The 26056-nt window shown below is 44.8% G+C and overlaps 1 protein-coding gene across 4 annotated transcripts in view; it reads right to left on the reverse strand.

The window, feature by feature from the left end:
* The window catches only part of SH3KBP1 (SH3 domain containing kinase binding protein 1), a gene marked incomplete at its 5' end in the record, with an annotated part of 236129 nt that overhangs the window by 33704 nt on the left and 176369 nt on the right, over nt 1-26056 (reverse strand). For all 4 annotated transcript variants that reach the window (XM_027775482.1, XM_014591386.1, XM_006157986.2 and 1 more), the window contains 1 exon segment: nt 9730-9815. In XM_027775482.1, the coding sequence (XP_027631283.1) occupies nt 9730-9815 (86 nt within the window).

The following is a 26056-nucleotide window of genomic DNA, read 5'->3' on the forward strand; positions in this document are numbered from 1 at the left end:
GCCGCAATCCCTTCCTCTCCATTCTCCTCTCAGGATCTTGAGCACGCACGCACACACACCTAGCGTGTGCATGTCTGGGGCTTGAACTGCGTCCAGGACTCGAACTGTGGTCAACTACATGGGAGTCCGGGGATGTAAACATTACACCATCTGCTGGCCCCTATTATTATTAGTTTTAAGGTTGACCAGAGAAAGAGAAAGAGAGAGAGAGAGAGAGAGAGAGAGAGGAAACGTGAGAAAGCAAGCCACCAGGTCTGGGACTTGAACTATGATCAGCCAGGGCCTTAACCGCCATGCTACCTGCCAGCTCCTCCTGATTACAGTTTAAGTGTGATCATAACTTGCATCCCTGAATAGGAGCCAGAACTACACATGTTTACACACGCGCACCCCATACCATCATCAGCAGGCTCAATGGTGGCACAACGGCATCTGCATCTTCTGTTTCTCAGCACAGGGAACACTGACTACGTTCCTGATCCCACAGTGTGTCTGAAGGTCACTGGTGAGGAGATGGTGTCTGCAGGAATGACTATGGCTCTTGAAAGAAAATTCTCATGTCTGAGCGACTAAGCCCAAGAGAGCTGGGAGGTACAGCTCATTGTTCACACACACACACACACACACACACACACACAGCCAGCAGTCTATCTGGAACACTCCAGATGTCACTCATGGGTTCTTCAGGGCAGGCAGGACACATTATTCACTGTCCTACTAAATCTGAGGAATCCCTCAATGACCTGAAATGCCACAGGACCAGTAAGTGGCTTTCTAGCTACAAAACAGGAAATTAAACACACACACACGCATGCGTGCACACACACACACGTATAATAAGAGGACAGAAAAATGAACTGCCCAAAGCCTGAAGAGATCTAAATCTTTCCTCAAAATCTGTCCAAGAAACCCTTAGCAATGATTTCTTATAGTAAAAGCTACAAACCACAAAATAAGGTCATCATTTAATTACTTGTTTACAGAGATACGGTGTTATATTAACAAAAATTCTGCATTAATGGTCACTATCAAATTGCTTTATCTATGTGTTGTATAGCTTTACTATATGAAGTACAGATTTAGAATTTAGCATTGATCATATTTTATGTTTGTTGTCCTTGGATTTAATACCCATTTAAATACTAGGTACTGAGGCAGCAGGGGTGTGGTGGTTAAGGTGCTGGACTCCCACATGGTCAACCGCAGTTTGAGTCCCGGACCTGGCAGCTTGCTTTCTCACTTTCCCTTTCTCTGTAACTCTGTCTCTCTCAGGTCAAACTAAATAATAACAACAAATAAAATAAAATAAATAATTTTTCAAAAGCCAGATACTCGGTACTAAATATTTGGAGAATATCTAAACCCAAATACCACACTCTCTCAATGTGAAAAATCAGACTCAAATCCTGTCATTTTTTTCTAGGACAAGTAACTTGCTACAAACCCAAGGAAGATCTCTCTCCCTCTCTCTCTCTCCCTCTCTCTCTCTTAAAGATCCTGGCCATGTCCTTGGTTGATGTCTAGGTTAATTACTTCAAATATGTTTACATTTTCATATACGAGGTTATTGGTTTTCAAATCTCTGACATTATTTTCAAACTAGGTTTTACAGAGGTTCTCAGGAAATTAAACTGGCCACTCCAGGGGGCACACGACTGGACTTGAGGGGGCTATGCATCTTCAGCCCAGCTGCTCCCAACTGACCATCGGATTTTTGACACAGACGGGCTTTTTTTACTTCAGTGCTGCAGCTGTTCAAAGCCAGGTGACTCTTCGATATCCGTGCGGTTGTGCTGTGCACTGCGTGGTATTTAGTAGTATCTCTGGCTTGTTCCCACTTGATGCCAGGAGTGTCTCCACCCCCACCTCTGTGATATGACAACCAGAAATGTCTCTGGACATTGCCAGATGTCTGTCCCCTGGGGAGTAAAGCTGAGAACTGCTGATGTAGACTGAACTCTTGCACTGCAAGTTTAGACTCGTGGGCCAGGGAGCTGGAAGTTCAACTCCAATTCCTCATCTTCCTAGTCAGTTAACCTTGCCCAAGCTACCTGGCTTTCTTTTCTTTTCTTTTTTTTGGGGAGGAGGTTTTTGCTATAGGGCGCTCGCCAGACAGACAAAGACAGAGACACAGAAACCGAGAAATCACACCCCAGGGGGGATGGCCACATCACAATCCCCTCTCCTCCATTCTCGGGATCTTGGGCATGCACACACACGCGCCCGGCGTGAGTTTTAAGCCACCGGGTCCGGGACGCGAACCGCGGTCGACTACATGGGAATCCAGTGACATAGCCATTACGCTAACTGCCAGTCCCGCTACCTGGCTTTCTTTAGTCCCTGTTCCTTTGCTGTAAAAACATGAGTCCTCTTATCCCTCACCAGGCCACTGAGGATGAGAAAAAAATATGCAAAACATCTCTCAGGCACCCAGTGAATATTATTTCTTTTTTACTTTCCCCCTTCTTACTCCCACTGCCATTATTTCAACACTAGAGCCTCAGGACAATGAGCAGGGGGGAGAGAGAGAGGGCGAGCACGAGCGAGCAAGTGAGCGAACATCTGTTCTCTACTGCACCGGAGAAACGATTCTGATGCGAGGATATTACACACCCAGCTACGTTCCTCAGAAACAATTACCTGCAAATTGTACCTCAAAGAGGGATCAAAGATCATAAAGGTATATTCTACCCCCAAAATATGCTTAGAAAATGCTCCTAAGCCTTTTAAACACTTCAGGAATATTCCATCACCATGACTGTAATCAGCTCTGCATCAGTGTTCAGGTGGGTGCCGATTGAAGGAAACTGAAAAATGATACATTTATTTAACAAACCTTAGGGGACTTATTTCCATTACAAAATGATTCCTCCACAAGTGTCGAGAACGCATTCTCAAGCTAAACATCATTCAGTTTATAACAGATTGGCTTACAGACACTCAGAAGCACCAACGTAGTGGCTATCAACTCTAAAGAATCACATCTCCTTTATAAAGTGTGGTAAAGAGGTGCTTTCTAGCCTAGTACTTACCAGATTCATGGTGGGCTGTGTGTGTGTGTTTCTAAACACTGATAACCTCAAAGTGAATCTTAGGAAGATTTTTAACTAACTCATTTTTTCCTTTATAACAGCTTTACTGAGGTATATTTTATGTAATATAAAATTCACCCATTTTAAGTGTACAACTTAATCATTTTCAGTACATTTACAGAACTGTGTAGTTATCACCACAATCCAGGTTTAGAACCTTCCCAGTACTGCAAATCGATTGGCTCTTAGTAGCATTCCTGGGACACACGTAAGTTCTTTTACCTTCTCCTGGTCCAAACGAACCACAGGACCCAGGCACCCGTGAGGCATCTGAGGGTGAGTGGAGGTTAGTCTTCATAGCTCCCAAATCACTTGCATATCTCAAGTCTGTAGACTTTTTTAAAAAATAACTTGTATTATAACTGCTGATTTACATGTAATCTCTATGAATGGTTTTGAAGCATGTATACGTGTATAGTAATCAAGGAAATAAGCATATTTGCCATCTCCAACATTTATCATTGCTTTGTGTCCTGCACATTTGACATTCACTCTATGGGTTATTGGGAAATATATATTAACTTGTCATCAATGTTCTGCACGCTACTGTGTTCTACTATTCTACAACCCATTCCACTTGTTTACATGTGCTCACATATGGTTAACCGAGTCCTCTCCATCCCTCCCACCCCTGCCCTCTCCAGCTTCTGGTATCCATTATCCTCTCAACTTCCATGTAGTCGAGTCTTTCAGCTTCTGCTAAAGAACGAGGACACATGGTTTCTGTTAAGTCAGGACATGCAGTATCTGTCTCTTAGAGCCCGGATGATTTCACTTAGCATGATCTCATCCATGTTCATTCATTTCTCTTTAATGAGAGGAATTCGAGGCTATAGGCTTTAAAGGCAGCAACACTTGACTCCTGAATTCACTGCAGTATAAAGTGTGTTTCGTAGGTGAAGTAGAAAAGACAGAGGGGAAACCTTGACCTTCTTCATGAAAAGGGAGAAAGCCTGAGAAGATTTTAGTAAAATAGGAAAAAATACAATAGTTTAAACAAATGCTCTGAGTAACTGAGGAGGAATGAGAAGGGCTTGCTTTCAATCAATCAGTGGAAAGTAGGTGGCTTAGTTCACAGGCTGCTTCCCATCTGGTGACCCATTGACCCATAGCTATGTGCTTTAGTGGGGGAAAAAAAAAAAACCACGAATCTTGACTGAAGTGTAACAATGCATCCTGCCATGCGGTACGAACTACAATATATGGCATCATAAAAGTAAATGTTATGGCACTTGACTTTGCGGCCTATAATCTCCCATTCAATTGGAACAGAGATTCTTCCTTCAGCAAGAGAAAACTGGACAATTTAATTTTCATTTCTATTCATGTGCAAGCCTGTGTTGGAGCTCATCCATGTTTTCTATTATGTGACTTGAAATATGGCTGTGTAGTTTGATACAAACAATATCTCAAACTGACATCAACAACTTAGTTTTGGACCAATTGGTTTCATTCTGAATTATTGCTGGCTGACAGATGCTGGTAGCTGCCCACATACAATCTGAAAAAAGACATGCTCTCTAATATTATATTATAATAATTTAAAATTATAGCTTTATTAAGAGGAAGCACAGATTTATTTATAGCTAACATTGATGGTTTCTAATGGTTTTCAAGGCTGTATTATGCTGCTTACTGCAGCCCACGTTCGGACAGCTTCAATTGTCTGAATCACTAACAAAACATTTTGGTACAAATAATTTCCTCCTTGATTCAAAGCAACAAACAAACGCTACACAAAGAACTCTGATGAGAGCCACCCCCTCTGCAGTGTCCTTTTCTCCTTGACCAATCCACCTACGGAGACTTCTGCCTTTGGGTTGAAAGACATTCTGCTTCACATTCTTGCCTCCCTTGAAATCCATGGCACTGCAAGAGGCTGCTTTTCCCTTAAATGTAGACTTTCCGAGGTTTGGCTTCAGGCCTAAATTCTTCTTTCCTTTTTCTCATGATATGACCTTTATCTTTCCAACCCAATGGCTATTTCTAAGCAAACAACAACATTAACCATAAGCATTTTTATTTATTTTATTTTATTTTTGCAGCCCACTAAGTTATTTGAACTGGTTCTGGAAGACAAGGTAAGGAAGTTGATAGAGATGTGAGTATTCTTTTTTTGTTTTTTTTAAGAGCAATCTTTGCTATAGGGCATGTGTGCTTACTGGAGAGACAGAGAGACATAAAGTGACATAAAGTGAGAAATCACCCCTGAGATGGGACAGCCATACTGCAATCCCTTTTCCTCCATTCTCCTCTCAGGATCTTGGGCATGCACGTACACGTGCCTGACATGCGTTTTAAGCCACTGGATCCAGGACTCAAACTGTGGTTGACTACATGGGAGTCCAGCAATGTAACCTTTATGCCATCTGCTGGTCCCGAGATATGAGTATTCTTAACAAATATGAAAGCTGAGGGTCAGAGAGTCTGGGTACATTAGGGAAGGGAAGTCCACTCAGTCAGGAGGCAGTAGATGCAGCACTCAAATCCCGGCCTGCAGACACCAGTCCTGTGTTCTCCCCTCCTAATGTTTGCTTCCATTTCCTGCCAGTCTCCTGAGCCTTGGCCCTCCACCTTCAATCCCTATCAAGCACTGGATGGAGATGTCAGGCCAAATCCCAAGGTCAACATACTCAACTAGATTTATCACTTTTTTTTTTTTGAGAGGTTTTAGCTATAGGGCAAGTACGCTCACCAGAAAGACAGAGACAGAGACCCAGAAAGCAAGAAATCACTCCCCAGGGGGGATGGTCATGCTGCAATCCCTTCTCCTCCATTTTCCTGTTGGGATCTTGGGCATGCACGCACAGGTGCCCAGCATGAGTTTAAGCCACTGGGTCCAGGACTTGAACCACAATTGGCTACATGGGAGTCCAGCGACATAGCCATTACACCAACTGCTGGTCCCAGATTTATCACGTTTTTTTCCCAAACCAGTTCTCACTCCTGTCATGCTCATTTCTATCGATGTTATTTGTTCCCCAGTCACCTGACCCCCAAAGATTATGGCTAACAAACCATTCTCTCCTCCCACTCCCAAATCCAGTCTATCACTAAGACACAGAAATAATTCTCCTGTATTTCTACTTCCACTTCCATCCCTTCTTCTTCACTCCTTTTGCAAACAGCTTAATTCTGGCTCTCTCCACCTCTCACTCTGGCTATCAAATAACCTGACTCCTTGACACTCATCTTTCCTTCATCTGATTGGACCCACAAAGTTCCATGAATTCTAACCTGAATTTTTAGACTTGATCAAGTCACTTCAGTATCAACCATCAATGGCTCCCACTGATACAGAATAAATTACAACTCCATCCTCCTCAAACTCAATGGGGTTTCTTACATTGCCAGGTTGTTCTAGTCCATTCCATTGTTAATAACAGAAAATACCTGAGTCTAGGTCATTTAAGAAAAAAGAGGTTTATTTAACTCACGGTAGGGAAGCCCCAGGTCTGGGGGTGGGGAGGAAAGGCAGGTTCTGGAGGCCAGGCAGGGTGGTCGCATTGTGAGAAACTAGGAGCACACATCTCTGTCCATCCAGGTATCTCTGTTCTGGTCTCATTCCCTCACCTCATAGTCCATCACCAGGAGTCAATCACAGGGGCATCAGCCTAATCACTTAGTCACTCCCAAAGGCCCAACCTTTGCACACTATGAAGGTATTATAGTATCTTCACAGTAAAATTTCAACATATGAATTTGGGGGAGGGGCACAAACCAAAGCACGGGTCAACTCCCCCTCGTTCCCAGCACACACTTATGCAGCCAGGCTGGTTAACACTCTCTATGTGTTTCTCTGCTTACTTCCTCACCACACCTAAGCAAATACAACTTCAAGGTCCTCTTCGTGGAGCCTGTCCCAACTTCCCGGGCCCCAGAAAACACCCTCTCTTCTCATCAGTATTAATTTTTACCACTCAGTTGTCATTCATACAGACCTTCAGCATTATCTTACTTTTCATTTGCTGTTTGAGGGGACAAAAGAGATTCAAAATCCCCAGAAGGCAGGGTCTGTGTATGAATGCCTCAGTATCCATGCAGCCTTGCACTTGATAGTAGTTACCCAAGTATTTGTTGGTTGATTACATGGCTGCCAATCAATATTTCTTGTAATGGGAATAATATATACATTAAATTATTAACTTGAGGTGCCAGCAGGTGGTATTGGTGGTTGAGGTCCTGGACTCTCACATGGACAACTATGGTTAGAGTCCTGGACCTGGCAGCTTGAAATTCATACCAGGCACATGTACGTGCATGCCCAAAGTCCTAGGAGGAGAGTGGAGAAGAAGGGACTGCAGTATGGCGATCCCCCAGGGAGATGATTTCTCACTTTCCCTCTCGTTATCTCTCTCTTTCCAGCAAGCACACGTGCGCTATGGCCAAAAAAAAAAAAAAAAAAAGTTAGATGGAGAAATGATAGTCTTCTGGGATTAATGTCTCCTTGGAAAAGTAAGAGAGACCAAACCTTGGCATCATCTTTCTGGACTCCCAAATACATAAAACTAGTTGCTACAGTATGAAAAGCTTCTATAGACTAATCCCCCCACTACTATCACCACCATCGATGCCTTTAATATTTCTAAACTAGCTTGTTAGACTGAAAAACACATGATTCACATTTTGTCAACAGCCACCTTAGACACCTCTAGATCTAAAACAAGCAAGGGTCAAAGGCTAATTTTTTTTGAGAGGTTTTTGCTATAGGGCGCGTGCACTCGCCAGAAAGACAGACAGAGACAGAGAGACAGAAAGCGAGAAATCACCCCAGGGGGGATGGCCATGCTACAATCCCTTCATTCTCCTATAAGGATCTTAGGCATGCATGCACACACGCCTAGCGTGAGTTTAAGGTAGGGGGTCCGGGACTCGAACCGCAGATGACTACATGGGAGTACAGCAACATAGCCAATACACTAAGTGCTAATGTTTTTAACAAACATGACATATAGCTCTGTGTATTCTAGGGATGAGAGAATGCCCCCCTGCTTCCTGTACGAGGGCCCTCATGACTTTCACTGACGGTGTGCCAAACAGTCACCCTCGCTTAAAAAGGGGGCCCAACACTAAACCACAACCATAGAAACGGAACTTTATCAGGCTTATTCTGATGATTTGTTTTCATTCACAGCTGATCATGACTCTGCTCTTCTCTGCCCTCTAGCCAGATCGAAACCTACAGCAGGCCAGCATTGTGACTGCGTCAGCACAAGCTGTCAGGTTAGGCTTCCTGACTGGGCTTTGCAAAGGCTAACCGAGGATGTAAACAAGCTTCTGGAAATATGGCAAGTACTTTTGTTATCTAGGGACATCCACACATCCTATCCCAAGCCTTCACAAGATCAAAATAGAGACTGTAGGTCAAAAGTTGGGAAGATGTAAGTCTACTAGCAGGCTCAGAAGAAAACAACATCCAACAGAGGAGTCACATCAGCCAAGGAGAATGCTCCTGTCAGGCGCTCTAGTGCTCTTATAAGGCCTGCCAACTGTTAGACATTTGCTTCTAAATTGAGTGGCCAACACAGATGATGCTGGAAATCTATCTTCCATGTCAAATCAATCCCTGAGTGCGGTTGCCAGTGGTTAGGGAAGGGATGGGAGGCAGAAGGGAGGAGGGATCCTAGTGATGACAGATACGTTCCGTATCTTGATGGTGGTGGCAGATCCACAAATCTACTCATGTGGTAAAATTGCAGAGAATGAAACACACACACGGGTACTAGGAAAAGTGGGGAAATCAGAGAAAGATTTGTCAATCATCTCAATGTCAAAATCCTGGTTGGGATGTCGTACTGTGGTCCTTTAAGATGTTACCATTGGGGGAAGCCAAACAAAGGGTTCATGAATTTCTTTGTATTATTACTTACAATGGAGTGTGAATCCACAACGATCTCAAAATAGAAAAGTTTAGTTGAAATGGGGCAAATTCTGAAATGTAGCCCGTTACATGATGTGGAATATGAGAGAATGCTAACTTATGACTATGAGAGGTACAAATAAAAGATATAAAGTTAAGACAAAAAAATTTAGTCCCTGATTATGGACTTCCTAACAGGGTTGTCACTGAGGTCAGATCAGCAGTGTCTTCAACCAGTGTACATGCACTCATGCTCACCCCAAAAAGAAATCTCCAGGTTTCGTTAGTCCAGAAAGACTTTAGACCCCTTCCCATTTATCCCATGGTGGTATCTTGACCTTGGGAAAATGCTCTCATGTTCTGAACTAAGCGGCAATTACCACACTGAAGCTCAAAGTCAAAACACTGAGTGAAAACTACTATTTTGCATTTATGCCCATTCAATTTCTTATACTAAATACATAAATCACTGGAAAATACGAACCTATGTGCTGATGCCCACTTTTACAAAAAAGGTTTACTCATCATTTCTTTTCATTAGACCTTGGAAGAAATTTCTAAGGCCAGACATGGTAAAAATCCCAGGCATTCTATTTTAACGTAGAAAACACCACATTCCCTCTTTTGCAAAACTGCAGCACCTAAAGCCCAGCGTGGGCTGTCAGCCTTGCGTTTCAATGGTTGGGTTAGTTCTCAACTGTGCTTGAAGGGGCAAGCCGGGCTCTGCAGTTCTTTCCTTACTTTGCAAAGAGAAGCAAGAACACTGTCCTTACTCACCAATGTCATTGCTGCGCTCCGAGAGGTCCTTGTCCAAGATGCCAGATAGTGTACTGCCCGTCAAGTCAATCTTTGGACCGTCAACCCTATATTAAAAACAGAAGTCCAGACATTTAATAATTAGTGTGTGTCCTTGTCATTCTGTCAGCTTTCTTGCTGTGCACACGTTAAGGAGTGTGCAGTGTGGGGTGGGTGGCACTGTTGCCTATGAGGGAGCCAGAGGGAGCCAATGAGCCGCCAAGCCACACGGGCTGTGGTGCAAACTGGCCGACAGACTGCGTGCCCCCTGTCCAGCATGCATTGTCAGAGATGGCTATTTCATAACGACTGTCCGCCGATGCACCTCCAGCCACAACCCCTCCTGTTGGGTATACAGAGTGCGAAGTAGGGCCTGCTCCCGCCCCATGGCCAAATAAGCACCAGCGATGATAACTGGGAGCTTTCCTTTTAAGGAACAAGGAATTTAGCCAATGCTGCTTGTCAAAGGTCAGCTACTTTTAACCTTGAGAAAAAGGTTTTCTGGCCCGAGGCTTCGGCCAGGCTGTTGACAGGCACAAGGTGTCAAGTTGAGATCTGGCAACCCAAAAGCTGGCACTGGGCACAGACCTGTAAAATTAGATGGCTCCTGGGTGGGTGCCCCTGTGCCCATCAGGACCAAGTGACTTCCTTCTGCATCTGAGCTAGAAGCAGCGCTTTGGGACTGGAACAGACCTCCAAGATGACGAGAGAAACAATCTCCTCATGCATGAGCAGAAGGCTCCTCCAAAAGGGCGGCTCTATGGGCTCTTCTGGGGGGACGAGCCCCAGAGAAGATTATCCAAGGGCCATCATGGCAGCGAAATAGGAAAAGATCCTTGCCATAAAACAAGAGGGAGAAGCTGAGCAGCGTTTCTGGCAAAGCACCAGAAATCATCCATCTCACAGCTTTTGCAGGTCGCCATGGCCTGAAGTGGAACTGTGCGATGAGTGACAGATTCTCTCAACAAGCATTTGTCAAATACCTCATATGCAAGGGGAATTGAGAGGGTGAAGCCAGGTGGTACCTAATCTCAAAGGGTTCTTGGTGTAAATGTGACAGGCAGACAGACAAGCACAGGTCCACGTGGAATAGACTCACGTGGAACAGATTAAGTAAGATATAGGCATGCCGTGGTCCAGTGGGAACAAAGGACTGAGCGAGCATGGAGACTGGGATGGGTGGAGGGCATACAGAGGAGGAGCTGTTAGAGTTGGGCCTTGGAGGAAAGGGATAGGGGACACAACCATAGAGGCAAGACTGAGCAAGCACCCAAGTTGTGAGTGAGATTGCCAGTGCGGACAGGGAAGAGTCTCAGGGCCAAAGCCTGATGTCCCCAGAGAGAAGTAAGAGTACAAAGGTAGGAAAGGCCAAGAAAGGCCAGACTGTTGAGTTCAGGTGGTCCTGGAGGTCATGAGGGGTGGAGGGCAAGCTGCACCAGGAGATCTAGAGAGCTGGAGGTCAGGGAGGGCATTGTGGGTGGACTAGGAATGAGGGAGTGGCAGGGCAGGCTCCTGGGTCTCACGCCATGGCAGCAGGGGAGAGCAGCCAGCACTGCATGCCTACCTATCCTTGTGACGGTGGTGAAGGGCCAACCATCACAGTCCCCCTCAGTTCCCAAACAAACAACATCGACTCTTAAGCTCAAGCACCCTCAACCGGAAGAGGAGCAGAGGCAAAAACTCTGGGATCGGGGCTGGACCAGAGGACTTGGCCTCCACTGTGCGTTATGAAACCTGCTGGGCTTTTCAGAGCTCGGATGACATAAAGTTCAGTAGAGTAGGATCTACTGTCCTGGGAAGAGGGAAGCAGCTTAGACTTTACAGAAGTGCCTGTATTTCCTGCCTCTCCTACCACTGTCTTCCTAAGTCTGTTCCCCACTCCCCCGACACACACTTCCAGGCCAGGCATTCATAGAGGACTCCTTCTCCATTCCCTGGCTTCCAAAGCAAAGGCCCCACAGGGCCACTGCTTCCAGTGGATCTGGAGCCAACCGAGGTTGTGGGATTGAAGGAATTTTTTTCAAAACATTTTATTGCAGGGCCCCAATATCCACTGATTAGAAGGTAATCTTCTGAATGAAATGTTTAAGAAATGCAGAATTATTCATGGGAAAGAATGTTTACTTTTCAAAGTCTTCCCTTCTCTGGATATAAAGAAATATACTTTTGAGAACCCTTCGATATTGTTATTCCCTGGATATAAAGAAAAATACTTTTGAGAACCCTTCGATATTGTTATTCGGCATCCACAGAGCCTGAATGGCTTCGTGCTGTCATCTCCCAAACTGACTGAAGTCAAGTCATATTCACAGCCAGGCAGCTCTGTGCTGTGTGGGATACACCAAGGACCCAAGCTTAGGAGAACACATGCCTGGCCCAGAGGGAGGGGCCTTTTCTCTTTTTAGTCAAGGGGGAAGGTGGTTGGAGGTGACATGGTGGGCAGCTGGGGAATTACTCAGAGGTGCTGTTAGTGGGAGTTTTGCTCATGAGTTATCACATGTATCTCAGAATAACGTGGCTGCTTCTGAACACGTGGTTTACTTGTGCATCTTCCAAACTGTCCGTCTCCAGCTGCTCCTTCCCTCTGCGGTTTGAAAGCTGGAAGGTTCCAGTCGAATGTGAGCCTAGCTTAAGGGATAACAGAAGACTCTTGAGCATGACCGTGCTCTTCTTACCTCGGGCTTGATTACATTTCTGCCTGATTTTCTTTTTCTTGTCACTCTTTTATTTTATTCCTTCATATGTATTTTTGTTGATTTTCTCTTTGGGATGTAGATTCATATTTATTGATTTTTACACTATTTTATTTTAAATGACAATCATTTATATGTATGTGGTGTTTCAATACATGTATACATTGCAAAATGATCAAATCAGGCTACATAGCATATCAGTCACCTCAAATATGTATCATATTTTTTTTTGTGGTGAGAGCATTCCAAAGTCTGTCATTTAGTTGTTTGGAAATAAACAATACACTGTTATTAACTCACGTGGCCGGCTGTACAATAGAATACAGCAACCTGTTCCTCCTACCTATCTAACTGTAACTCACACCCGGTCACCAATCTGCCCCCCTTCCCAGTCCCCACTCTCCACACCTCTGGTAACTTCCATTCTATTCCCTACTTCTTTGAGCTCAACGTTTTTTAGATTCTACATATCAATGATGTCATGTTGCATTTGTCTCTCTGTGCCTGGACTCCTCCACTTAATGTAATGTGCATTTTTGGACATTACCTCAAATCCTTTGTGGAATGGTCCAGAATAAAATTAAGTAATTTTTAAGAATGAGGTATCTATCCATAGTATTTAAAATGTTTATCTTTTGATCCAGTTCTGCGAGTTCACGTTAAATAGTCTGAAATACCCACATTGGTTTTGTGCATCGATGTGTTTATCACACTGTTATTTGTAATGAAGAAAAGCCGAGAAGAACTGGCATCATTCATAAATAGGGGAACACCTGAATAAACTATGATATGTGACAGACTTTTATATAGCCATTCAAATGATGGGTATACGGTTTATTCTAACAAGAATGGGCATTTACATTATAGCGTTAGCCGCTAAAGGCAGGATAAAAGCCACGCATGGCAATACGCATACATCCACACGTCCTCCTGATGCAACAGGAAAAGCCACTTTTTAAAAAAAAGATCGGAAGCAATTATTCCTGGGTAGTCTGATTGGTGATTTCCACTACCTGACTCAGCACTTGGTAATGTGTCAAGGGCTTAAAAAATACCTGTGGAATTTGTGAATATGTTGCAGTTTCTTTTTCTTTTTTTTTTTTTTGGAGAGGTTTTTGCTATAGGGCGCATGTGCTCGCCAGAAAGACAGTGAGAGACAGAGAGACAGAAAGCGAGAAATCACCCCCCAGAGGGAAGGCCACACCACAATCCCTTCTCCTCCATTCTCCTCTTGGGATCTTGGGCACGCACGCACATGCGCCCGGCACGAGTTTAAGCCACCGGGTCCAGGACTCAAACAGCGGTCGACTACGTGCGAGTCCAGCGACATAGCCATTAGCTAACTGCTGGTCACTATGCTGCAGTTTCTGAAATGGGAATGACTTATGTGTTTGTACAACAAATGCAATTTTTCTACAAGACCTGAAGTTCTATGATGTTCAGTATGATCACATTTACATAAAACAGCAAAAACCAAGTCATACACAGGAAAAAGATGAGAAAGAAATAGTCTAAAATGTTAATAGTCTGTCTCTGGGATAAGACTATAGATGAATGTTTCCTTCCTTTTCAAGTTTACTTTCCATAATAGCAACTAAAAATTCATGCATACAGTTCAGGCAGCTCGTGTTCTGAGAGGAGAATGGAGAAAAGACTGCAGCATAGCCATCCTCTCTTTTTCTTTCTCTCTCTTCCCCGGCGAGCACATGTGCCCTATCACAAACTTTAGAACAAACAAACAAGATGAGATTGTCCAGCCTCTGCCCCACAAACTTTCCTCTAAGAATCACCTCGACTACAAGTGCCTCATGTGGTCATCTCCCCCGGGAACCAGGCAAGGGTGTGTGGAGTTATAAATCCTAGATTTAGAAGTCTGGGCCAGTCTACACCTGCTGTTCATTACCTATGTGATCTTGGCCATGCTACTTAACCTCTCTAATGCTCAGCTGCTTCATCAACAAAATGACCAGTAGGATCACCTCTGAGGGACCTACCAGGGCACTTGTTATATTACTCAACATTAGAGGAATGGTGGGATGACATACAGGGTGGTCTTGCAAGTTATGAGCAAATTCTGGAACATCTCATCATCTCCTTTGCCTCCAAACTTCCGTGTCTGTCAATGTTCACAATGTACTTGAGCAAATGTGACTCACCCTTGAGCATTCAGAGACCTAATTCCCTTTCTCTCACTTTCTGCAGCATACCCCTCTACCCCAACCCTGATCGCAGCATTTCATATTCATCTGTCTACCTAGTGATCTCTTCTACTTACTCTTCAAAGAAGTCTGTCATTTTTAATCCCTAGTATAATACTTTATACATGGGATGCCAAAAAAGTTTTTGGTATGCAGGTATGCCAAAAAAGTTTTTCCTTAGCTAAATGAGTAAGCAAACATTGTGACTGGTCTGAGCCTTGTAAACTTTAGACTTCCTTAGTCTGTTCAGGCTGCCATAACAAAATACCATAAACTGAGAGGTTTATCAAACAGAAATTTATTTCTCACAGTTCTGCCTGTTGGGAAGTCCCAAATAATACACTGAGAGATTCAGCATCTGGTGAGGGCCTGCTTCCTGGTTCACAGGTGGCACCGTCTCACAATGTTCTCACATGCAGAAGGGACACTGCCATGAGGACTCTGCCATTATGACCTAATTGCCTCCCAAAGGCCTTGCCTCCTAGTCCATACTTTGGGGTAAGGATTTCAACCTAGTCATTTTAGGGGGTAGAACACATGGAGTTCATAGCACTTTCATTCTCAAAGCATTTCTCACACTCAAGTAATATGTCAACACTTTTTAAATGAAAAACAAATTCTTACAGATCCCCATATATACAATTATTGTGAACTGAACTGTGTCCTCCCAAATTCCATAGGCTGGGGTCTTAGCCCTTATTACCACAAAATATGGTTGTTTTTGAAGAGTAGACCCTCAGAGAGGTGATTAAATTAAAATGAGGTCATTAGGCTGGGGCCTAATCCAATCCTGGGTATCCTTATAAAAGGAGGAAATCTGGACCCACAGAGACACCCTCAGGGGTGTGCACACAGAGAGAAAAGACTGTGAGAGGACATGGTGAGAATGCAGCTGTCTGCAAGCCAATGAGACATCCTTCAGAAGAAACCAACTCTGCCAGGGTCAGCAGGTGATGTGGTGGTTGAGGAGTTGGACTCCCACATGGCAGACCACAGTTTGAGTCCCCGACCTGGAGGCTTGTTTGCTTACTTTCCCTCTCTTTCTCTGTCTCTATCTGGTCAAATTAAAAATAACAATAAATAAATAAAGTAAATAAATGCAAAAACTTTTTTTTATTTTTTATTTATGTTTTAATGTCTGGTTCCTTATTGGGGTTTGCTCTGCTTCTTTGGTGCTGAGGCAGTTGCTAAGGAAATCAGAACACATCCAGTTCCAATAAATATTATTCCATTAATCATTCCCCCAAATAATCCCAAAAGGATTCATTTCCATGACCTACTATTTATTTATTCACTGTGTTGAAAGCAGACCCTTTTAAGAAAGGGTCCAACTTCCAAGCCAAGTCCCATGCTCATTTTTTACAACATGGAGTACATGCACCTAAGGTCACACACAATGACTGTGACACAGCTCCCATCCCCCTCCTGAGAGAGGTCCAGTGTCCCTTTTTTTTTTTTCGTTTTCAGGTTGGTAATTCATGTCTTCCACACACTGGATTTCTATGTAACAATGTGCAGATATTTCATGGTCTCGGTGAAACTTTCCCTTTTCCTTTATTTGGGGATTGTTACTTTCTCTTGGTGTTTTTATATGGTCTCTGTCCCGACTAGGGTTCTAGTGGGTTTTATATCGGGGACACTCAACAATCTTGTAAATATTCATGGCGTTATGCCTTGCCATTTTACTTGCCTTGTGCTTTTAAAGTGATGAGCTGCATTTCTTGTTCTCAAAATGATCTTCTGTTTGAAAGAGCTCTTTGATGTCAGCCAAGTCTTCTAGCACTTAGGCATTGTTTCAGGTGTGTTCATGGCCAACCCTTGCCTCTGATTCTATTTTCTGCCAATCTGGCCTCTACTTTAGAGCTGTCTTAAATAATTCAATGCATTTAACATCCTCTCATGGTTTTGCATGTGTGTATGGGCCACAGGGGAATGGGGCAGGGGGTGAGTCTGACAGTCATGTGAGCTCCTGAATACTGAGAACTCTTGTGTCCTCTCTCTTTTACCCGCAAGTATATTGAACTATGTCTTTGTTCTTGTTGAGGAATTTACTGGTTCTAGTTGTGAAGATTTGTTGGATATTTTAGTGGTTCTATCTTCCTCATTTATGGGTTCTTCAGAATAATTTGGTATTTGTAGGAAACTGGCAATCTTCCAGGTCTCTACTGGGTTTTATTTGTACCAGCTGTGAAGGCCTGTCAGGTCAGCTGTTGGTTCACAGTTCTGTTCCCAAGTAATTCTTAATATCTTCAGAGCTGTCATCTATTCAAAATTTTCATTTGATTTTATATTTTCTCGTATGTTTTCAAAAGACTGTTTACTGCCCTTCATCTCTCTCATTCTTTTCTCCTAGTGAGGTTTTCCTCAGACATCTTTCCAAGTTGTTCTCCTCAATAGCAGGTTTTGTTTCTTCCTTGTTACCTTCTATACATGGTATGGATACATTTCTGAATACCGGAAAACTCTTACCCTTCTTTTGCACTGGCTGCTGTCTTCAGAGGCTCTGTCTCAGAATCTAGAGCTTTCATCTCAACATCTATCATTTTTTAAGTTATTCCAAGAGTTTCCTGATCTTTTCTTTTCTTTTCTTTTTTTTTTAAGTTTCTGGTTGAAGAGCTTGTGCAATATATATCAGATGACTCTTTTGCTGTATTCTTATTCTAGTAACAACATTCTCTCATTTCTACATGTAAACAACCATTGCAGTCCTCACACACAATAAGCAAATGATGCGACAGAATAACAAGTCACTCCCAAAATTGCTCATTGACAGTGCTTGGCATGCGTGCATGTGTACCCAAATTCTGAACAGGATGAAGAGATAGAGAAGGGAATGCAGCATGACATTGGAGGGTGTTTTCTCCCTTTCCTTCTCTGTTTCACGTGTGTCCTTGGGAGCTCAAGGAGCTCCTTAAGTAGCAATGTGGCAACATCAGGGAGATCCAAGCAGGGGCCGCAATCCAAGGTGTATCACTAAATAAATCTTCTAAAAAAAGAAAGAAACCAATGCTGCCAACACTTGGTTTTTGGACTTCTAGCCTCCACAACAACGAAGAAATAAATTTCTGTTGATTAAACCATACACCCTGGTATTTTGTTATGGTAGACTGAGAAAACCAATACAACATCTCTATTTGAGAAACCCTAAAAAACTAAAGATATTTTATGACAGTGGCTATCAATGGGAAGCTGTTATAGCTGTCTTGCAACTACTAGAATGATCAAAAATATCATGCAAATGATAAAACTGTAAACCGCTTGTAGCTATTAGAGTTTCTATCCCCAAGTTTGGGAGCACTGCTGCAATGGCAATGGATAAAAGGAAAAACTTATGCTCCAAGTTGGCCAAAGTGGTGCTCCTCAAGTGGCATTTGGTGTCACCTGGAGTGAATTCTTGCCAAGGAGGGACTTCTGATTCAGGGGAGGGTTTCATATCTCTGGGATTTGCCTGTAGGCTCATGTACAGGGGGTCTGATCCCAGAACTATAAGAAATCACATTGAAGAAATAGGAACTAATCATCTCTAAGAGTCTCCTCCCTAGATTCTTTTTTTTTTTGGAGAGGTTTTTGCTATAGGGCACGTGCACTCGCCAGACAGACAGAGAGAGAGAAAGCGAGAAATCACCCCCCAGGGGGGATGGTCACACCGCAATCCGTTCTCCTCCATTCTCCTCTCGGGATCTTGGGCACTCACGCACACGCGCCCAACGTGAGTTTTAAGCCACCGGGTCCAGGATGTGAACCGCGGTCGACTACGTGGGAGTCCAGCAACATAGCCATTACGCTAACTGCTGGTTCCCTCCTCCCCAGATTCTTTAAAGCACCAGCTACATTTTGGCAGGGAGGGGAATGGGATCTCTCTCATCTCTCTAACTGAGCCCTGATCCCTCATACCAAGAGGCAAACACAGGCTTAAGTTGAAGTGATCTTTTACATCGGGCCAGAAGCAAGCCTATTCTGAAAACACAGTAGGTGTAATTTAAAAAAGGTTCTGATCCTTCCAAGTAGGGAAGCTGCAGCTGGTGTTTTGACAGTGTTCAGACTGTGGGTGTGTAAGCATTTTACAATGTCTATTTGTAAATGCCTTTTACTGTATTTATAGACTCTTACAACAATGCTAACGAATTTCATTTCTGAAAAATACCAGAATTTCTGAAATTCTCCAAAGCACATGTCTAGGGTGGCTGATACCCAATGAGGATGCAGCCCTCGATGGTCCCTATTCTCTCTCCATCTGCCCAACACAAGGTATCATTCTGGCAAAGAGGATATTATTCAACTCAGAGAAAGAGGGGAAAGCCCATACTTTTGTACTTTACAAGGTCCTTTAAGTGCTTTCGTCTGGTGAGTTCTTATGCCTTCCTATATCAAATAAAAGGAAAACACAGGAGAAGGCTGGTAGTATCGGCATCCATCTAGTGACAGCACAACAAGGCCACCCTTACTCGTTTCTCATTTTTAAGTCAATATGATGCCATTTTCTTTTATTTTTCTTTGAAGTTGTAGTTATGGGTACAAAATACATAACCTGGATAGGTAATACTTAGTAGCTAAGAGTCTCCTCGCTTTACTGGACAAGGAACCTAAATCAGAGAGAACAGACTAGCCCATCCAACGGCCCCAGCAGGTATAAGTGGAACCTGTGATACCACCGAAATAGCAGCAGCTGCCATTTATGCAATGCCTACAGTGTGCCAGGCATTAGAATGAGCACCTCATTAACGCATGCATTAAATATTCAGTCCTCGCAAGCAGCCCTTGAGGTATCTACTGCGCCCCAGGCTCCCCTCAGTGAAGGGCTCATGGTCTTCACTGCTGGGAGTGCTGTCAGCAGGCAGCCTCTGGCTGTGAGTCCCTTGGGAGACTGTCTCAGATACAGAGAGCCTAGAGGCCTAGGCACACCCTCTGCAGGGCAGCCCACACTCCATGGTATACAAGTCTTGACTGTTTCTGCCTAATATGCTGCAATCCAGATGGACCACTTGGGCTCCAAAGCTCCCCAAGGACTTGGCCAAGGATTTTGGAGCCAGGATCATAACTGGATTTTCCCTATGCCCAATCCTGCTTCATCTTCCCTTCCGTGGGCATTGAACCCCCCAAATTATCTTTGTACTAAAAGCTAGCTCAGAGTCTGCTTCCTGGAGACTCCCCCTACCCCCCATACTGTGATACCCTTACTTTCATTATATGAATGAGGAAACTGAGACTCAGTAAGAAAGTCACTTGCCAGGAACAGGTCATAAAAGTAGTACAATGGCAGGGTTTGTTTGTTTGTTTGTTTATTTATTTATTTATTTGGAGAGATTTTTGCTATAGGGCGCATGTGCTTGCCAGAAAGACAAGAGAGATACAGAGAGACAGAAATTGAGAAATCACCCCCCAGGGGAGATGGCCACGCTACAATCCCTTCTCCTCCCTTCTCCTCTTGGGGTCTTGGGCACGCACGCACACTCACCCAGTGTGAGTTTAAGCCACCGCATCTGAGACTCGAGCCTCAGTCGACTACATGGGAGTCCAGCGACACTGCCTTTATCCCAACTCCTGGTCCCAGGGGGGTTTAAATCTGAGCCCACTAAGTCTAATTCCAAAGCCCAAGCTTTTCACTGTTTTTTAGAATTGCTTTATTCAGCTCCCTGGTCTTCCAGGCTAGGGATCCGGCCACAGGGACAGTGAGTCACTGAGGATGCCAGGCAGCCTGTGTCACCCTGGCTCACTGCCAGCTGGGTAAATCGTGTTTGCTCCCCAAGTTAAAAAGTAGATATAATAAACAAAAACCACACACCCAATCCATCCTGAAAGGCCTGTTCTTCCCACTTAGACCTGAGACATAAGATGGGGCTTGTGCACAGATTGGAACGTGGAAGGTGCACTGTGTGCATCCCTTGAGAACATGAACTGGTCCGGTGGTGTGGCCCAAATTAGCCCAAGTTGGGACAGTTAAGCCAAGACATGTGGCATGGAAAAGGTGTCGAAGTGCACAGGAAGCCAAGGCAAGCAAGCAAACGAATAAATAAATTAGCAGCAGCAGAAAACCACCAGAAAGAACCCACAAATCTTCTCGAGGCGAGTAGGGACGGAAGAAGTACAAATCCACCCATTCCTACTGGACATAAGATTCTAAGACCATACAGTGACTCTGTTTTGGCAGTCTCCTCATCCCCATCCCTTAAAAAGGAAGTACTACCATAATGAAAATGCATGGACCTTAATTGCCTGAAATTTTTTCCAGGGACAAAACAAACAAACAAACAAAAAACACCAAAACCAAAAACCAACTGGCAAGCAAAGAAGAAGAAGAAGAAATAGAAAAGCTCTATTGCTCAGGCACACTGAGGCACACACTATTCATCTTCTATTTTTTTGCCATCTTTCATCCCAGGAGTTGTCAACTCATATGGATGAGGGAACACATCAAATGTGCAGATCATAGAAGAACCACTTGAATTACCCTGTCTTCTTTCTTTCTCCAACTCAACTCTGCATTCCTATTTATCATCCTCTTTGAACACAAAACCACTAGGGCTCATGGCTCACTTCTGCCGTCAGAGTCCAATCGCACACCTGAGAACACGAGGCTGACGCAACAGAGCTTTTGGCAGGGAGGGAGTGCTCTGTGCATCAGCCTTGCATTCTCACACCTCAGACTTCAGTTCTGACTTCTAAAGCCAGGGAGAGATCACCCAGCCCAAGCTGCTATTTTACAACAGACAAGGGGCCTAAACTCTGACCGTGGAAGTGACACGCCCAGTACCATGTAGCTGATTGACAGCAGAGCTGGAACGAGAAGGAAGGTTCCGGACCTCCAGTCTAACCTTTTCTCACCACAATTGGGATGGCAGTAATAAAAATGAGCATCCACATGCAAATGTTTTATGCTCCGAGAGATTTCTTTTCTCTCAGGTCAAAAACTATAAAGAGGGTTCTGCCCCTCTGTGATGGCCACAGATGCAAAGCCAGTCCTCCAGAAGCATCCTGCCCCAGGACGGATGTTGTTGCCTATGGAGGCTGGATCCTTCCATCAGGAAAGGACAAAATGTGAGCACCAGTAACCCCAGTTTCCTTCACGCATCAGATAGAGAGCAAGAGGAACTACCTTCTTCTTTTCCAGAAATACAGATACAAAGGCCCTGCTGACATCTATGGAGTCTCTACAAACCTACCTGGTAGCCAAAAATATAACAGGAATCACAGGCACATTTGGATTGTGAAAGTGGTCCCATATATATGTGGGGCAACCCGAGTTAGGCCAAGGGCGTGGAAGGCAGGAACCAGAGTGATTTTCCTGGCAGCCCTCCCCTTGCATTGCGCGTCCTTGTCCAGATGAGCACAAACAAGCTTTGCTATTTATAGATGGTAAAGACAAGCTGGAAGGTGATGGGACATTGCTCACTCAGTTCCCCTCCAGGTTTCTGTTCTTTGTGCAGACTCTGCAAGTATATCTGGAGGCAGGCCTCCCTCCAGAGCCCTTCTAGGCCAGGACAAGCCTTGCACCTCCCTCCTCCCAAGGCCAAAGGATGATGATATCTGCAGACCTCACCTGCAAACCCACAGCTTGGCATCTCAGAGGCACAGGGGCTTTAAAGATGCTGAGCCCATCTCTCAGGCAGCACCTGGACGAGGAAGAGCTCCTCATTATGCACCTGTGCTCTCTCTCGGCTGCCTGGGCTCCATGAATCAACTGCCCTCCCTCTGTTCCAGGCCTCCCCTGAGTCCTGACTCTGCCGCAGCTTCTGCAGGAGGCTCCTGGTATGCTGTCTGAGAATGTCCACATTTTACTCCCTTAGGACTCTTGAGCATGACCTATTTGCCACCACATGGGAGCCCCTCCTCCGAGGTCACCCATTGGACTCTCTCAAGGGAAGAAAAAAGGCATGCACAGTTTGGTGAATGCCTCTCAGGTTGCCAGGCAACATGCTAGGGGCCTAAGGTCTGGCACTTTGTTTAAACTCTCCACGCCTGAACAAGACAATCCTTACTTTGCTATTTTGCAGAGGAGGAATCAGAGACTCGAGGAGGTGCACACCTTGCTTGCAGCCACAGGATAAGAAGGGGGTGCACCTGGATCTAAAACCCAAGTAAGTCAGGAGGGGGCAAGAACCATGCCTGGCCTGGTTACTATAGTTACCTACTACCTAAAAGAGGGCTTGGCCAAACATGAACTTGGCACTTGGTGAATATCTGAAAGAAATGAATCTCTCTCTCTCTCTCTCTCACACACACACACACACACACACACACAAATTCTCGTCATTATTGAATTCAGCACCCATTTACCATCTTTTTCCCACAACCAATTTCTCATAAGGCAAGTCTACACGTGCTTGGCTACCTGTCCATTCTCTCTTTAACTCATCCTGAACTGTCTCCTGCCCCCAATTATTCCACAGGAACCACTGACCGGGATCATTAAGGGCCATTAATGACTATAGCCTGTGTCTCTGGCTCTCATTCTGGCAGCGGTTCTCACAGTGAGGCTCCTGACCAACAGCAGGAGCAGTGGCACTGGGAGCCTGTGAGAAATGCAGGCCTTAGTCTGGACCTACTGAATTAGAAACTTGGGGGAGCAGCCATCTGTGTTTGAACCAGCACCCCCCCACACACACACACAGTGATCCCGATGCACGCCTCAGCCTGAGAATATGATCACGAGCAGTAGTTGCTCTGTACTCGCTTCTTCTAGCTTCCATGACATCACGGTCCTCCTACTCTTTTAAATAGATGGCCCCTGCTCCTTCCTCCACCCCGTAGCTAGCGATTTTCCCTGCAGTTGTCTCCACACTCTCTTCTTCCTCTCCACAATCTCCTAGAGTGATTACATCCATTTCATGCTTGTAACTACCATCTAGGAGCCAACGACACCCACTTCCGTCATTTCTAGCCAAGACCTCTCTCCCAAATTCTCCAAAGACACGTCTTCATCCTGACTCACTGAAACAAAAGGAAACACTTAAAAATCATATGAGGAATCACAAGAAATCTTTGAAAAGAACTTTAGAACAGCTCAGTAATCCATACTCAAATTGATAGCCTCTGCATTCAAGTGTACTTTTTTTTTTTGAGAGGTTTTTGCTATAGGGCGCATGCGCTCGCCAGACAGAGAGAGACATAGAGACAGAAAGTGAGAAATCACCCCCCAGAGGGGATGGCCACGCCACAATCCCTTCTCCTCCATTCTCCTCTCGGGATCTTGGGCACGTACGCACACGCGCCCGGCGTGAGTTTTAAGCCACCAGGTCCGGGATGCGAACCGTGGTCGACTACATGGGAGTTCAACGACATAGCCATTATGCTAACTGCTGGTCCCAAGTGCACTTTTTACCTGCCAATTGATGGAACATTCGCCTGCATTCACTAGCTTTCTTTTCCTTTTTTGTTTTAATCAATTAATTGATTAGTTTATACCTATTAAGAGCAAAAGGGTCTTTTTTAATGCTTTATTTTGGTGGGCATGGGTGCAATACATCTCAGAGTGACCAGTACCTGGAAGCTTATTTTCTGCTAAATTGTAACCCCTGGGGCTTACACAGCCATGATGCCTTGGTAAATTTAAAGAAAAATTAGCTTCCACGCCCGTAAGCTGGTCTCAAGAGAGACATCTGCCCTTCCCTTAGAGCTCCGTTGATGTTTGACATACAAATGTTTACACAATCTTTGCCGCGCGCTAAAATGCCTCAGAGCTCAGCCTCCGAGCTCATCAGTCACTCATCTCCCAGCGTTTCTCTGGAATCCAGGGCTCTGCATCATTATAAGTGGGGGAGAACTGCATCACCACTGTACCCCACCCCCACCCTGAGCTCCAATTCTCTCATTATAGCCTGCAGCCCTTCTCAGGAAAGGTACACCGTATGTTTAACACTTACAGCAACAGGGCATCCCCAAGCGGCACAAGCGTGGGCAGTCACTAAGCCTCCTGCCCACATCTTCATGTCTTCCCAACTGCTGATAGGCTAAGGTTACTCCTAACACATGCTGCCATCGGAAGTCAATAGACAGTGGCCTCTGGGAGGTATCCAACTCTCGCACATCCAGAACCTCCTCCCTGATGGCTCACTTTGACCCCGACACTCTCAGCCACTAGCCAAGTGCAGCCCATTAACTCAGCTCTGCCCAGCACAGAATGGAAACAGCAGGTTTCATTTGTAGTCCCACCTATTGCAACATCAAGGTCACATTTCCTTCCTATCTTCAAAGCCACTGCTGGCACACTGTTGAATCCTTATCACTGAATGTCATTAACTCCCAGAACACACTGACAGCTCTCTGGGAGGACACTGGCTTGGAGAACGCTGGCCTTTCCCCACTCTAGCTCCATCCTCCCAAGTCTGTGACGACCAAGAAGGTACATGCATCCCCAGCACGAGCTCTCCTTCCTGAGCCTTTCTGCCCTTCTGACCTTCATTCATTCATTTTAGGTCACACGCATTCTCAGCCCCGTCCACTGTGGGGATCTTCAGAGCAAGGTCACCTCTCAGACTGGAAGCATCAACCTCCACCTTCTGACCTCCTTCTCAGCACTTCCTTCCAGCCATCACCTCCTCCCACTCCTGCTCCGGATCCAGCCTTGCTCACCTCTCTTCCTCCTATTTCTTTCTGGTTGCATTTCCTTCCTCTTCATCCCAGACCCCTAACACTCGAAGGCGAGCCCTGCCAGTCACCTACCTCACCTCCGCTCAAGAGCAAGCTCCCTACCAACTCCAACAAAGATCCTGCTCCAGCTTCCCTGTTCTTTAGGAAAGAAAAGAAGAATGACTGCGGCTTGGGGTATCTGTGTCTAGGAGGATTAACAAACTGTTTTGGTCTAGTCAGCCTGCTTCCACCTCTCTCCCTATGGGGCTTATTTCCTTTTGCAGCACACACCTGCTCTGCCCCCAGGCTTCTGGCTTACTGCCTCCCACTGCATGCAATGACTAGAGCTGAGGGCAACTTGCTTCTCTCCAGCACGTCCTTGGATTTGTTGTTGTTGCTGCTGCTTCTTTGGACCCTTTTCCCAAGTCTCTGGACCCCTTCCCATGGAGGTTTCTGAACCCATTTTTATGAAACCAATAATATCTATTATTAAACATATAACATCACATATTCATGTGTGTGTGTCCATCCACACCTGTACAAAAAGATTTAGGTATAGGCAGTTATTTGAAATATATTTATGTCCAAATATCAAAAAAAGTGAGAAGGCCTTATAGTTCTTCTTCTTTTTTTTTTAATGCATTTGTCAGAGGGTATGGGTGCTTGTCAGAAAGGGACAGAGAGAGACCAGCAGTTGGCGTAAAGGCTATGTCACTGGACTCACACATAGTGGACCGCGGTTCAAGTCCTGGACCTGGTGGCTTAAACTCACGCTGGGTACGTGTGCGTGCATGCCTGAGATCCTAAGAGGAGAAGGGATTGTGGCATGGCCATCCCAAGAGGAGAATGGAG

The sequence above is a fragment of the Tupaia chinensis genome, unplaced genomic scaffold, assembly GCF_000334495.1.
Source record: "Tupaia chinensis unplaced genomic scaffold, TupChi_1.0 Scaffold000567_2, whole genome shotgun sequence".
NCBI classification, from domain to species: domain Eukaryota; kingdom Metazoa; phylum Chordata; class Mammalia; order Scandentia; family Tupaiidae; genus Tupaia; species Tupaia belangeri.